The 15,355-nt window shown below is 49.4% G+C and overlaps 3 protein-coding genes across 3 annotated transcripts in view; all 3 read right to left on the minus strand.

Annotated features, from left to right (window-relative positions):
• Positions 1–1,108: 1,108 nt before the first annotated feature.
• LOC117011576 (outer dense fiber protein 3-like) lies at positions 1,109–7,193 on the minus strand (the record flags this gene model as incomplete). The annotated part of the gene is made up of 5 exons (XM_033086997.1): positions 7,181–7,193; positions 2,448–2,648; positions 2,131–2,232; positions 1,658–1,779; positions 1,109–1,270 (listed from the first exon to the last, which is right to left on the minus strand). Coding segments are annotated over exons 1-5 (600 nt in total), but the record flags the coding sequence as incomplete, so codon positions are not given.
• Positions 7,194–8,912: 1,719 nt separating this feature from the next.
• LOC117011578 (N-acetylmuramoyl-L-alanine amidase-like) lies at positions 8,913–10,907 on the minus strand. Its single transcript, XM_033086998.1, is given in 5 exon segments — positions 8,913–9,270; positions 9,272–9,617; positions 9,620–9,695; positions 9,697–9,806; positions 10,856–10,907. Coding segments are annotated over 5 exon segments (942 nt in total).
• Positions 10,908–11,574: 667 nt separating this feature from the next.
• The window catches only part of LOC117011582 (zinc finger protein 391-like), a 59,536-nt gene continuing 55,755 nt past the window's right edge, over positions 11,575–15,355 (minus strand). Inside the window, exon 3 of the mRNA XM_033087002.2 lies at positions 11,575–11,786. Coding sequence (XP_032942893.1) covers positions 11,575–11,786 — 212 coding nt within the window. The remainder of the gene's footprint in view (positions 11,787–15,355) is intronic.

Genomic DNA, 15,355 nt, shown 5'->3' on the forward strand with positions numbered 1-15,355 from the left:
TGCACTAGGACATTCGGTCCCTCCAAATGAGTATTCAGGAGCTCTCTCCATGGTGGGATCATGACCTGGGTGACCTGGGAAGAAAAGCCTGTGATAGGACAGGCTTCTCCAGGGACACTTTCCTGCAGCCTTTCAGTCCCTGCCTGGGCCCAGCACAGCCCTGCACAGGGGCTGTTTGCAAGGGCCTGCAGGGACAGCGCCAGGGCCAGTGGCTTCCCAGTGTCACAGGGAGGGCTTAGGCTGCAGATGTGCAGGAAATTCTGGCCTCTGAGGCTGCTGAGGTCCTTGCCCATGCTGCTCACAGAAGTTGTGGCTGTCCTGTCCCTGGCAGTGCTCCAGGCCAAGCTGGGTGGGGCTTGGAGCATCCTGGCCTAGTGCAAGGTGTCCCTGTCCTTGGCAGCAGGGCTGGAACAAGGCAATTTTCTAAGGACTCTTCCAAGCCAAGCCATTCTGTGATTCTGTGATCAGAGGGGCTGGGGGCAGCTGGGCTTAGTTTCTGATTAGAACCAGTTGAGCACTCAGTTCCGTTGAGTTCAAGGAGTCTGTTCACGACTCCACATACACAGCATGTGACTTCTGCCAGTACTATAGGTCTGGCCCTCCATGTACAGCATGTTCTCTCTTCACACGCATTCTTAAAAGTGGGGAAATTGCAGCTGGGCTTTATGCAGATCTGAGTGCCTTTTTTGGAAAATAAAATGATACAAGGGGGTAGAATAAACCCTGCCATGGCCCTCCACCTGCTGAGGTGGCAGAAGAGGCTGTGGGATCTTTGTCAGAGCCTTTACACACATCCTCTTCTCCTTAAAGCACCAAATTTGTACTATAAGGTGGGTCTCTGCTGCCAGCTGCGAGCAGCACAAGCACAGTTCTGTGCATGGGACATTCATTCACTGCTCAACACAAAGCATTCTTTTGAACCATTTTCGCAGAAGCTGGTACTCATACATTGCCTGGGTGTGGGCGGCCGGTTCCTCAGCCAGGTGATGGAAGAGATTGTATGACTGAGTAATTTGAATGTCTGGGGGTAAACGGATGTGCTGAGGCAGCCTCTGGTTACCCACAATGAAGCGGTTGAGACGTTTTGCTAGCACACACATGCTCTCACCGGTATCCAGCAGTCGGTGCAGCAAATCTCTCCTGTGCCACTGTGACACAGGCACCACGTTGAGCAGGTGCATGATTTGGTTTTAATTCCCATTGTGAACTTGGGAACTTTGGGCTTGTAAACATCTAGGTCCACTTTGGCAAATGCCGCAGGACCTGGAGTCTGCAAGAGAAGCAGTGAGGTTGGTGTCCACGAGTATGTGCTGCTTTAGGTGGCTGGCCAGAGGAGCGGTGTGGGAGGTCTGGAGCCTTGGGAAGGAGGGCTTCTTGGGAAGAGAGGTAGATTAGCCAGAGGACAAAGGGGATTAGGGCCATTAGTGCCAATGCGCTGTACCATGCCAAAGCTGCTGGGGTGGAAAAGTCAGGGACTGCAGGTGTCGGTGTTACTGGGAATAGCAGAGCCAGAGGCCCTGTGACTTCTTGGCCTTTGCCGCAGGTGCAGGGAAGCATGTGTTACGTGGGGATATGGCAGGTACTGGGGCCCTTCTGCCCTGAGGAGAGCAGCTGAGCTTCTGCTGCTGCTGTGAGAGAACAGAGAAGCACAGCTCACCTTTGCCATGTCCTGAAAACAGCTCTGGTGTTGACTCTCCCATGTCATAGAGTAGCATGGTGCAGCAGGGGTGGACGCTGTGCGGGGTCCCATAACCCTGGGCAGGGTATAGGCAGCAGGACCTGGAAATGGAATAGGTAGAGAGCATAGGTCAGTCCCGTGGGAAAGGGTGCAATGCCTGGGTGGAAAAGAGTCAGCCAGCCAAGCTGGCTGTGAGGAGCAGCAAGGGTATCCTGCCCCTCATCCCAGTGCCTCCGGCTTCTGTTGCATGCGATGTGCGTTGGCTGTGTGAAATCAGAGCTGCCAGTTCTTCTGTGAGATGGGAGAAGTTGGTGCTCTGGGAGAGCAGGAAGCTTGTTGAGCACAGACTGTGTCCTGCTGCCTAGGCATTTTCTAGGCCTGTTGAAGCAGCTGCAGATACAGCCTGGAGGACACACGGGCTGTAAGAGTGTCTGTTTCCCCAAGTTCCGTACCTGGCGTTTGGGAACCTTTTGTGTCCTTTGGCCGGGAAAACATGCTATTTGCCCGTGCAGAATGGTAGATGTGTTTGTTAGCAGGTTCCGTGGTGTAGTCACCTGGGACAGAGAGGGAGGGGAGAGAAGAAGTGAAGCTGGGGACCCAACTGCAAGCCAAAGAGGAGAAGTCAGGAGGAGGTGTTCAGTCTTGCTTGTTTTCTGTTTGGAGCTGTCTGAAGCCCATTCAGGCCATGAGCAGAGGGCTTTCAGTGGCACAGGGCAGCGGTGAGGCGTGCTTGTCTGGCCTGAAGAAGGGCTGCAGAAATGCTACTCACTGGGTCCTGGGGTGACCGCAATCTTGGTCTTTGGACGTGCTGTCACCAGTGCTGTCTGAGGCACATGCTTTCCAGTATTGGTGATGGCTGAAACAATGAAGTATCGAGGACCTGGGGAGCAGGTCGCTGCACTCGGAAATTCGGTCTCTCCAAATGAGTATTCAGGAGCTCTCTCCATGGTGGGATCATGACCTGGGTGACCTGGGAAGAAAAGCCTGTGATAGGACAGAGTGTCTAGGAGGCTGGGATCCTGATTGCTCCTCAGCCTCTCCTCAGGATGGTGCAGGCAGCACAGCATGTTCTCAGCCTGCTGCTCCTTCATGCAGGTGCACTCCAGCTGCACACGGACACGGAAGTTCCTCATGTGCCTCTGCTCTGCAGATTTTGGCCTTCCGTGAAGTTAGGAAGGGTGCTGTGCAGGCTGTTCGACTCAGCGTGAGCATTTAGCTGTGTTTGTATTGTCTCTTAGCCTTCCTTGAAGTCAGGAAGGGTGCTGCACTAACTATTCCACTCAGGGTGAGGGTTTAAGCGGTGCAAGTTTTTCCTGTTGTTATATGTTTTGTATTGACTTTGTTTCAGGAAAGTGTGCTTCCTGCGTAACTTGTATGTGTGTGTAATTTCTGCTTCTTTTCTTTTTCTCCGGGATAGTTTAGGCCGTGCGTGTGATTTAAGTTACTAGTTTTCCTATAGTAGTCCTACTTCTCTAACTCATAAAATGACTGAAAATCATAGTACAGAAGATAAAGCTGCATTCTATGCTTTGCTAAATACAATTCCAAACCATCTAAAGGGGGGGAAGAATGGGCATATAACAACTGGTTCAATTTAGAAAATGTGATTTATAGACTAAACTCTCTACAACATAATACAAAACTTAAATTGGGCAGGAATAAAACCATCCATTGCTCAGTTTTAGGGGCCTGTCTCACTGCTGCTGTAGAAACCCTCCTTAAACAAAAAAACAAACACCTAAAAAAACTAACAAGGAACAAACTGCTATTGACTCCTTACAAAATCTAGTGGAAATATTACAAAAAAAATTAGATTAAGAAAGGAGTAAGAATCATGTTTTAAGGGATGAAAATAATTTTTTAAGAGCCTCTCTAAGACTAGAACATCCCCAAACATTAAAACACACTAACTCACCAATAGAAACAGAGGAGAAGGAAATTCATCAAATAAATCCTCAAAAAGAACTAACTCTGATGAGAAATTGTGGAGAACATTGCTGGCCTAGCTTGAAACCCATAATTAAACCAGAATTCAATTGCATCAATGATGAGGATTTTGACCCACAAGTAACCACTTAAGAAATCCTGTTCACTGCTACTGAATTATCAGACCAAGTAACTAGGAGTACTGGGGACATGGGGTTTTCTTAACAACAGGAGACAAACACAACTCATGGTCCCTAACTCAGCGCGCAGCTTATTGGGCAGGGCAGCTCAACCCCTTGGGAAGGGGAGACTCTGTAGTTTTAACTGGTACCCCCGACCAACTCATAGAAAACTTTCACAAAGCTGCCTGCTTGCAAATTATGCTTGAAATAAAATTCACTGCTGGCTATAAATCACCTGTGCCATCACCTGTAAATGTAAAACAATGCCCTCTTCCCTCTGGTGCCAAAGAAGGGATCAAACCTGTTATACAGGATTTGCAAGACCAAGAAACAATAATTAATACTCATTTTCCTTTCAACTCTCCTACATGGCCAGTCCAAAAACCCAAACCTGACAACGTGGCTGTTTATCAATTATATTGATGGTTTTCCCTGTGGAAGGAGGCAGAAATAGAAGTAGTGGGGGATACTGAACAAAAAATCATCTCCCATTTGGAAAGCCTTAATTAGCACATTACCCCAGAGAAAACTCAAAAACCTTCTCAGAAACTGAAGGCATTGAAGACAGCCACCACTGGGACCCTCCCCCCTGCTGGGGTGGCCCAGAGCTCCTCAGTTAGGAAGTGGTATGACCTGATAGAGCATTGCTGTAACACCTTCTCAGGGACAGAAGGAGCTGTAAAAAATCTGACAATTCCAGAAACTGAGAGCTTGGCTAGCAGCCAAAACAAACCTGCCTCAGCAATCACAGTAGCCTCTCCTTTCTCCTCCAAACAGCAAATTCTTGGTTTAAGAAAAGAATGATAAGAGACAGGGGAGTAGTTTGGAGGTGCTGAGAGCTGTTTGGGGTGATTTCCAACCTGAGGTACAGATTGCCTCTCTTGTTTGCATCTACACTGACTCTTGTGCTGTGTTTAAAGGAGGTACAGAGTGGCTTCCAGCCAACAGAATTCCAGTCCACGTTACATGCTGGATAGTTCCATCATTTTTAACCTCCTGCCTCTTTGTGGCAGATTCTGTTGTGTTTACTTTTCACAGAAGAATGCCGCAGGACATGAAGATTAATTGCTGAATTAATTGCTGAATCCCTCATCGAACCTGTGTACAGTTATGGCACAGGATCTCACAGCCGTGTTTTATATTGTGAAATCCAAAATCAGAGTTGTTAGTTAAACTTAATTGTTGTACAACTTTTCCCATAAAATCATGTGCTGTAAAAATAATACAAAATACTGGGGATAACTTGATGTTAATGTTGTAACACCTAACACCCAAGCACCGGTTGTACTGAACATGAAAATTTTTGAAATTGGACCATAGGTAATTAGAAAAACCGACCAACAACAACAATGTTAAATTCGGCATAGTTTTTCAAACAAGGCAAATTAATCAATAATTCTTTTAAGTAATGAATAATAAGAGACATAACTGGTGTTGTGGGAACAGGATTGGGAATTTTGAATAGCATGGATTCAGAAATACTGATGGATAAACTGACTCTAACATTTCTTTAGCTCTTAGTTATGTCCAGGCTCAATTGTGGATGCAATCAGTTGCTGCCTCTATTACAAGAGGAGGCGAGGAAGGTACTTTTTCTGCTGAAATTTGGAGAATAATCTGGGATAGTGCCACTAACTCTGAAAGAGAATTCCAATCCTGGTGGAACCTGCCAAATTTTCCTACGACCCCAGCACAAACACAGGCGCAGCCTTTGTACTGACGATACGCAGTGCTTCAGTGCATTCAATATTCCCTGTCATTGCATTAGGGCTGAATCACCACGGAGCTGTTCTCTATCCTTTGAGCATAGAGAATGGGCCCATCACATTGGTGGGAAGTAGCAAACTGTTAATTTGGAAGCTTGCATTGTCCGGGAACAAAGAGAGTTTATCTGTGAAAGTAACGCAATCAGAGCTCAAGATATTTGTTTAGACACAGAAGAATGAAAATCATCCAAACGAAATTCCTTGAAACAGTACTGATATATATATTTAGGCAATAGGTGTGCATGCTTAAAAACTGCTTGTAATAGTTTTTTGGGTTTTGTTTTTTGTTTTAGTAGGGAGTACAGAAAATTATTCAAATCTTTGTGTTTGTAATTTTACTTAAATTACAGGACATGATGTTTCTTTTGTAACCCCAGTTATTTCCCATCACCTTCTACAGTCCAATTACACACTGATCTGTCATTTATTGCCTACTCCCATTGGAATAAACCTCTCTCTGGTAAAGCAATTGCTGCTTCACAAACCCTGATCGGCATTTTGGAAAAGATTAAAAGAAATGGACAAAGAACTTTAATAACTGTTTTCCATAACGTGAAAGAAATTCATCATGTCCTAGGAAAGAGTAAAAAGAGCTGCTGAATACCGATGGTGGGATACTCTTTTTGGGTGGTCGCCTACTGCCACAGGGGTCCTAAACAAACTGAGTCATCCCATCATCGTCCTCCTGATCCTGGTCTTGGTTGGTTTTGTTTTATCAGCAATTCTCTACATTATGAATTGGAGAATTATGAAACGGTTGATGCACTTGACATCCACACTAAATTTACACAAATCTGTCACCATTGACATCCCTAAGGTTATTGATGCAAGGAGAACTGTGTGATCTTGAAATAAGACAAAACATGTTCTTGATTAAAAAATCACTTTCTTTTGACCGTCCTGTAATTTGAATGATAGTTAAAATGGGTTATTTTTGATTATCTTAACTTTTGAATATCAGTTTACAAATTGCTTAGTTTAATTGAATTACGTTTTAAATACTGATTAAAATTGATTATTGCATTGTATTTCTCATTGAAATTGATCATTCTCTCTGAAATCAGAAATTGTTTCTATGTAATGAAAAACAATTGAATAATTGAAAATTGATTATTTGTTTGTTTTCCCTTCCTCTTTTTCTTTCCCATATCTTTTCTTACTCATCTATTCTGTCCATTTTCCTATCTTTGTTTTTCTGGGATGTGCTACCAACTCGGACGAGTCCTGAAGACTTTGGAACAGCACCAAGAAGAAGTGCTCCTGACAATGATCGTGAGTCACAGGGTGGTGTTAGGGTCGGTCTGAAGATTGCCTGATCTGCCTGACAATCATCGTCAGAGACTGAGACCCTGAGACCCTTTAGACCCCTGGAACCCACCTCTCACTTTGGGCAGGAGCCACCGAGTCTGGCCAAGGCGGATGCTCTAATGGACTGTGTCAGGTGTGTGCTGAACTGTCACGGTGCACTGCGCTCTAGCAGGTGCAGGCTGAACTGTAATTTCTGCAGCTGAGCAACAGTCCTCACTCACAATAGTCCATAAATCTTCCCACCTTTTGGCGCCTCACCTGGAAATGGACTATAAAATTATCACTCTCAGAAGAGACCTTGGAGACTTCTTTCTCCCCACTGATGGAAGACATCGCCGGATGATCCGAGGACGTCCCATCTGTTGGTAGCTACTCCCCCTGTTCTCTCTCTGTCTCTCTGTCTCTCTCTCTCTCTTCGTCATCCTTTTATCTCTCTCCTTCTCACCATTACCCCAAACCTGTATTGTTTGCCCTCAATAAATTGATTTGCTGCTTGTTGCTGAACAAAACCTTAGTCTCTTGCTGTTGTCTTTTGCACCCTGCGGTCAAAGGAACCATCACGACCCCCGCTCAGGTTGTGCGGACCGTGACACAGAGGCAGGGGGAGAGCCCAGTCCCGGGGGCGGCGTTTCTGCCCCGACCCCCGTCCAGCCCAGCCTCCCCCGAGTGCGCAGTGACCGCTGGCACGGCTGCACTGGACAGCGGGACCTGCTGGGGACACTGAGAGCTGCCCCACTGTGACACTGCCCGTGGGATTTCACAGGCACCAAACAAATGACAGCCAGCCCCGCTCCTTGGGATGTCTCAGGCCCCAGGAGTGTCCCAAGTGTGGGGGAGCTTCTCCCAGAGCTCTCATTTGACCAGATACCAACGGAGGCACCACTGAGGGAAGCCCTGCGAGTGCCCCGAGTGCAGGCAGAGCTTTGTGCCTGTCTTAGGCTGCAATGCCAGATGTAACCAGAAGTATATATTCTATCCCCATCTGCTAAAACCAGGTGGAGCAGTGTTCCTTATCCCTTCCATGACCCATCCCTCATAACTCCAGGGGGGATATCCTCTGTGAATAGGCCAGCTGTTAAAGCCAGGAGGGGCAGTTTTCTTTATCTCTTCCAGGACCCATCCTTTGTCCAGGAAGATATTTTCTGTTAAAATAAGCCATAAAGTCTTACTGCACGACTGATCCTGTGAAAGGGAACAATACACAATAAAGCCGCTGTTGGCACCGAGGTGTGACCAGGGCCCGCTGTGACCTCATCTCATGCGCTGGCCCTGGGTGAGATGATGCTGAAACTGGGCACTCCTGAGGAGGAGATAGAAGGGGTGGTCCTGGGGTGGAGAGCGAGGATGACGTGATGCACACCGTTTTCATGCAGGGGATGCCTTGAAGGTGTGCTGCCCTCCTGCCCCTCCTGCTCGGGTGCCATACCCTATCTCCTTCTCCTGCTCAGCAGCTTCTCCAACATCCAGGGGTTGGTATGGATTTATTGCTGACATGACTAATAAAATTGACTTGCTTTGCTACTCTGTGTCTTGAGATTTTTGTGCACAGGCATCCTCCTGAACCTGTAACACAGAGTCTGCATGAGGACAAGGGGCTCTATGGGCCCTTGGGGACATGGCAGAGGCCATATGGGGACAAGGAGCTCCTTGGGGACATGATCGTATCCACATGGGGACAAGGGGCTGGCTATGTTCCCTGAGCCATTGGGAACATGGCAGAGGCCATGTGGGGACAAAAGATTTGACAGGTCCTTGGGGACATGACAGTGGCCATGTGGGGACATGGGGGCTGAAAATCTCTCTCTGGGAGGTAGCAACACCTGCTTAGGGAGTGACAACTGCTTTTGGGGGTGACAATACTCATTTGAGCAATGACAATCCCCATTGTGACAGGTGAAAAGCCCATTTAGGGGATGGCCATGCCATTTGTGGCTTGACAATCTCTGTTCAGGCAGTTACACTCGCCCTTAGGGGGAGACAATCCCCTGTCAGGGAGGGTGACAACCGCTGTTTAGGGGGACACAACTGCTCTATAGGGGTGACAACTCCTCTTTAGGGGTGACACTCCCATTCAGGAGGTACCACCCTGCCCTCAGCCACACAGTGCTCGCTGGACTCCCATGTCCAATGAGCTACGGCTGTCACCTCCTGTGCCCCCACATCCCTCAGGAGCTCTGGGGTCTGCAACAGCATCCTCAGCACCCCCAAAACTGCTGCAACCTCCTTCTCCAGCTGTCCCTATCCCATCAGTGCCCCAAAGTCCCAGCACCAGTAACTGCTGAGGAGTGTCCCCACTTCCGAGCCATTCCTGGTACTGTAATAGCCCAGAAGCAGCTCAGCCACTGGGAGAGATCCCTGGGCCAGCTGCGCCCCCAGGACCACCCCATCCATGGCCTTGATGGCCACAGGACAGGGGACCTCTCAAGATGTAATTTTGGGGGTTGGTCACGTCATCCCAGCAGCTGCTGGGTCCCAGCACGGTGGCGTTGTTGTCACCCCCCTGTGCCAGCAGGAAGGATGTCCCCAAATCCTCGGCAATGGTGACAGCCAGGAGGGGGGTGGAGAGCGGGTCAAGGGTGGGGAGGGGTCGCCCAAACCTGCAGGATGTCAGCCCTGCCTTGATGTCGGCCAGAAGGGGACCAAGGGCCACCGTGGAGCCGTCGGGGGCCAGCACCGCCCCCAGCTCCGGTGTGGCTGGGTCGTGGCACAGGAGCTCGGTCAGGAGCTGCCACTGGCCCGCAGTGAGAGCCGGGGGCGTTTGGGGGTCCCAGGGGACTCACCCAGCACCGCTCAGCACTCCAGGGTGCTGCAGACCCCCAGCCCCTCCCCAAGGCTGTGTTGGTGTCAGAGGAGTCGCCTCAGGCAGGGACTCGAGGGTGTCCAGGATGGCGAGCACCGAGTCCATGTGGCTCAGGGGGACAGCTGGGGACACAGCTGGGGACACGCCTGGGGGAAAGGGGGTGGGGGTTAGGAGGATAAGGGGTGGGAAGGGAGTTGAAGGAGGATGAGGCACACAAAAATATACCAAAGTCAAGGGCAGGGAACCCACAATTGGGGGAAAGAATGGAAAAGAGGGAAAGGATCCAAAAGAGGGGGAAATGACACAAAAGAAGGGGCAAGGAGCCAAAAAATGGGGGAAGGCCCAAGAGAGGGAAAGACACAAAACAGGCAACACAGAATAGGGGGAAAGGATCCAAAACAGGGAGAATGATGCAAAAACAGGTGTGTAAAGTTCTAACATAAGGAGGAAAAGACACAAAATAGGGAGAAGGGACCCAAAAGATGGGGAAAGGAACCAACATCAGAGGACAAAGGGTGTCGTGGGGTGTCACGGGGTGTCCCAGGGTGTTGTGACGTGTCCCTTCCTGAGCTGGGGTGGGTACAGACACTCAAGTGCTAGATGCCGCCACGAAAACATCCTGAGGACAGGGAGACACCTTGAGGGAGATGGGAACACCCTGCAGGACACAGACCCAGGAGCTTGGGGAGTTTGGCCCCACTCGGGGTGGGAGGCAGGGACACACGGAGGAGACAAGGACAGGGACACACAGGGGGGACTGGGACACAGAGAGAGGGGACAGGGAGACATGGGGAGGGAACACGATGCCAGTGGGACACACATCAGGGGACAATGTCACCACACCTGTGGGGACACTGCCACCAGGACATGTCAGCACATGAAGCCACCAGGACACGTCAGGCGATGCTGCCACAAGGCCACGTGACTCCCTGGGTGACACTGACCCTTGCCCTGTCCTCAGGGACAGTTGGGGTCCCCTGAGTACGATGGCCCTGGGACACCCTGGTGGCTGTCACTCGCTTCCAGGCCACTTGTCACCAGCTGAACAAGCTCCCCATGCTGGTCCCATCCTGGTGGGTGGTGACATTCTGCTGGGACACTGTGGTGGTGACAGCGGGGATGTGGTGGCAGGAACTGCACTGGGCAGCGCTTTGCCATGACTGAGGTAAAGGTGCTGGTGGCACTGTGGTGGCACAGGTGGTGGCATTGATGCCGTCCCAGTTCATGTCCCCATCCATGTTCCCCATATCCCGACCCAGGGCTGTGTCCCCACATGTCCCCATTCATGTCATTGTCTCATCCATGCCGTAGTGCAACTTCTTTATTTTTACCCGAGTTTCAGGGGGTTTAAAGGTTTGAACAGAAACCATTTCAGTTCAAGGCAAAACCAAAAGGACTTACCCATCCCTCCTAACAGAGCATCCACGTGCTACACACAGGTGGGGTGGAAGAAACTTTTTCAGGGGTTTTCACCCCACTGTGTCCGAAATTGTGGGTTTTGCCCTAATCCATCACCAAGTGGCTGTGGAAGATGCCCATGGGTCACAGAGAATTACAAACCATGGATCTATGTTGGAGAAGACCTCCTAGGTCGTCTGGTGTTGCTTGATGGCACCAAAGTGAGGTCCTAAAGGGCTCCAAATTTGACAAATCTGCTCTCTGCAATAGATTTCTGATGTTGGTCTGAGGATGTGTCGTGGTGCCCACGGGGAGCCAGGAGGAAGTGGAGCCCCCAGCCAGGTGTGTTCCAAGCAAGAATCAGTGGCACCAGGGATCAGCAAGGCGCAGATCCTGCCATGGGGGATGGAGCTGGAGCAGCGCACGAAGCTCTTCCTGCACTTGGGGCACTCCCAGGGCTTGCCCTTAGGGTGGTCAAGGACTCTGTGAGAAGCTCTGCCCACACTCAGGACACTCCTAGGGCCTCTCCCCAGTGTGGATGCGCTGGTGCCTGACTAGGGTGGAGTTTTGCTTGAAGCCTTTCCCGCATTTGGGGCAGCAGAACGGCCTCTCCTCAGCATGGATGCGATAGTGATTGAAGAGAATGGATTTGCTGTTAAATCTCTTCCTGCATTTATCACACTCATAGGGCCTCTCGCCAGTGTGGATTCTCTGGTGTTGGATCAGCTGTGATCTCCACCTGTAGCTCTTCCCACATTCTGAGCACTTGTGGCGCTTCTCCCCATCGAGAAGCTGCTTGTGGACCCTCACCTTGAATCTCCGGCCGCCTCCCTGGCCAAGGCTGGCTCTTTCCTCCTGTGATCCCCAGGATCTGAATTTGCAGCCCCTCCATGTGCATCTCCAGTGCTTTTCCTCCTTGTTGGATTCCTGTGCCATGGAGCTGCTCCAAAAGGCTTCTTCCATGACGTTCTGCTGTGGGGATTTGTCCTCCCTGGTCTCTGTCCTCAGCTCCCTGTCTGGGGAAGGAAGGACAAGGAGAAGAAGGGATTTGTCTCTGGGCCAGAGGCAAGGGCAAGGAGATCCCCCCAGCGCGTCCCCGGCAGGAGGGCGTCGGCAGCGGAGTTGTGCTGCAGCCGGGGCCGTGCTGGGCTGGGACATGGAGCAGGACACAGGGGGAAAGGGGCACTGACTTCCTCCTCACCTGCCTGCAGCTCCAGGGCCTTCCTCCTCTTCCTTACAGCCTCATTCTCCACCTGGATGAGGTTTGGGAATAAGAAATTATGGTTTGGAGGAAAACAAGGGATGAGCACATTCACTTTGGAGGTCTCTTTGCCTATGTCCATGTCTTGGTTTGAAAGACAGATGTCTGCTAAGAAAGGCAGGAGCCTCTCTTTGAAGTGGAGAATGTAAACCCCTCCCTTCAAATTATTATAATTTTGAAATTAAGGGGTTCTCAGACAAAGATACGGGAATAGGAAAATTAAAATATTAATCCAGTATTACAAAGAACAAACCCCAAAAACTTACAGAATCAAAATACTGCCTTACACCCCATCAGTCAGGCTGTTGGTAGCATTCCCATTCAATGGAGGCTGCAGTCCTCCTGGAGTGACAGATGTGGCTCAGTTGAAGCAGTGGTCCTGTACAAGGGTGCAGTTTTCCTCCAAAGGCCCAGTGATGATGTGCAAAGATCCAGTGTTCCTCTGGAATCCAGTGGGAAAAACTGCTTTGGAGTTCCAAAACTCCTGCCCTTGGCTGGAGCATCTCCCAATGGGATCAGGTAATTTTATCAGTCATACAATGGGACTCAATGGGACATTAACAGCTGATCTCTTCCTGGAGGAAGGATGGGTTGTGAAAAAGATAAAGATGACTGCCCCAGCTGGTTTGAACAGATGGCCCATTAGCAGAGAATATCTCCCACAGAGATAAGGATCACTGCCCCACCTGGTTTCCACAAATGCTGACAGAACACATACTTTTGGTCATATCCTGTATTGCAACCTAAGACAATCCATCTCTAAAAGTTATCAAGCATCTGGGGTCCATAAAATCCTCCCAAACATCAAGCCAAGAGGGAGTCCCCAAGCAGCCTCCACCCCATCTCCCACCAGCCCATCTCTATTTACAAACAACAGATCTGACATAGCCCCTCCCCTGGTGGGCTCACTCACCAGCTGTGACCAAAAGTTATCCTCCACACACTGCAAGAACTTCCTGGACTGCCTCTTTTCTGCTGTATTAAATTCCCAGCAGATGCCTGGCAGGTGAAATTCACCTACAAGAACAAGGGCTCATGATCCTGAAACATTATCTAGCTGCTCATAAAGTAAGTTGCTCGCCTCTTCTTCTTCCTGCTTGGGTGGATGATAACAGACTCCAAGCAGGATGTCAGCCTTGTTGGCCTTCCCCTTAATTGGCACCCACAGGCACTTGACTTTATCGTCATTACTTTCAATACCCATGGTGTCAAAAGCCTCCCTGATATAAAGGGCTGTCCCTCCAGATCTTCTCCCTTTCCTGTCTCTTCTGAAGAGCTTGTAGCCATGCAGTGCAGCACCCCAGCCGTCCCACCACATTTCTGTGATGGTGACTACATCACAGCTTTTTTTGTTGTACCATGGCCTCCAGCTCCTCCTGTTTGTTACCCATGCTGCATGCATTGGTGCACATACACCTCAGCTGGGCTACCGACATCACCACTCAGTCAGGCTTACCACCCTTGGGCCTGCTAAAATGCTTCTGCTCTTAACAGAGATGGAGCCCATCCAGTTCCAGCAGGCCAAGTGCCATAAAAGTTACCCCATGATCAAAGAACCCAACATTCTGCTGACGACACCAACCCTTGAGCCACTTGTTGACAATGCGGGCTCTCCTATTTCTTTTTCTCAGCCACCAAAGGATTGAGCAGAAGACTACCTGCCCTCCTGCCTTACCAACCATTTGATCCAGTGCCCTAAAGTCCCTTTTAATTGCCCTGACACTCCTCAGTCTCATCACAGCCAGCGTAGAGTAAGAGCAGTGGGTAATACTCAGAGAGCTGAATCAGCCCAGGAAGTCTCTCAGTGATATCCCATACCTGGGCCCCAGGGAGGCAGCAGACCTCCCTGTGGAATGGGTCTGGTTGACATATGGGGCCCTCTGTTGCCCTCAGAAGGGAGCCACCCACTGCAACTACCCTTCTTATCTTTTTAATGTCAGAGGTGGTGATCCGCCTAACAGGTGCAGTGTAACTGGGCCCACTGGGCAGAGAATTTTCTTTTGCACCACCTGGCAGGCTCTCTAAATCCAGGGTTTCACATCTATTCTGGAGTGGCACCTGGCTACGAGATGGGTGCCGGAAGGAATTTTTATTATTACCTCCCTGAGTAGGGACTCATTTCCACTCCCCTTCATCCATCAGGTGTCCTCCTGTTGCCTGACAGTGGGGGCACAGGAGTCCTCTGACTCCTGGTGGGCCTCCTTCAAGGATGGAAGGGCAGAACTCCACCAGTCTCTTTCCCTTTCCCTTCCCTTATTACTGCCTAGTCTTTCAACTTGCTCCCTAAGCTCAGCCACCATTAAAAGGAGAGAATTCAGCTGTTCACACTGCAGGCAGGCTTCTTCTGCAATGGCCCCTGGAACCGCTGATAAGCTCAAACACTCCACACAGGAAAGGGGCTGGACAGATGCACCCTTTTTGGATGGTTCTACTTGGTCACATACACCTGTACTAACTGCAGTTTTCAACCAGTATTAACAAAAAAACCCAAACATTGCCTGTTGGAGTTCAGAATGCAAGAAGTTCTCAGAACATGTGACCTGTAAATCAAAGCCTGGAAAAGAACACGGAATTTGAACTGAGGCCCTGGGAAAAGTTTCCAAGCTTAGGTGCTAGAAGTAAGAATGTAGATTTAAAGCTTAAAGCAGAGACATGTTAAGTAGGAAAAAGTTTAGTTAATGAAGTTTATGATATAGAAAGAATAAAGCAGGTATAAAGGTGACAAACTAGACTTAAGAATAGATCTATGTGTTAGAACTGGATTGGCTGAGAATTAGACGAAATTTCTTAGTATTGGATTAGAAACACAAATATCCTTGTTGGCAGTGTTTTATTGGTTAATAAGTCCTTAAAAGATCTTGTAGCTGTAAGTCTTGTGACTTCGAGGCACGCTTTCAATACCTGTAACAAGTTGAACTCATGCTTTCTGTAGAAGACAAGAAAATAGATGGCACTTTCTAAGCAACTACAAGTCCTATCTTTCTGCCTCCTTCAGGATAAGAAAGAATCCCCATGGAACATGATAACATGGTAGAA

Source organism: Catharus ustulatus, unplaced genomic scaffold (genome assembly GCF_009819885.2).
Source record: "Catharus ustulatus isolate bCatUst1 unplaced genomic scaffold, bCatUst1.pri.v2 scaffold_96_arrow_ctg1, whole genome shotgun sequence".
Classification (NCBI taxonomy): domain Eukaryota; kingdom Metazoa; phylum Chordata; class Aves; order Passeriformes; family Turdidae; genus Catharus; species Catharus ustulatus.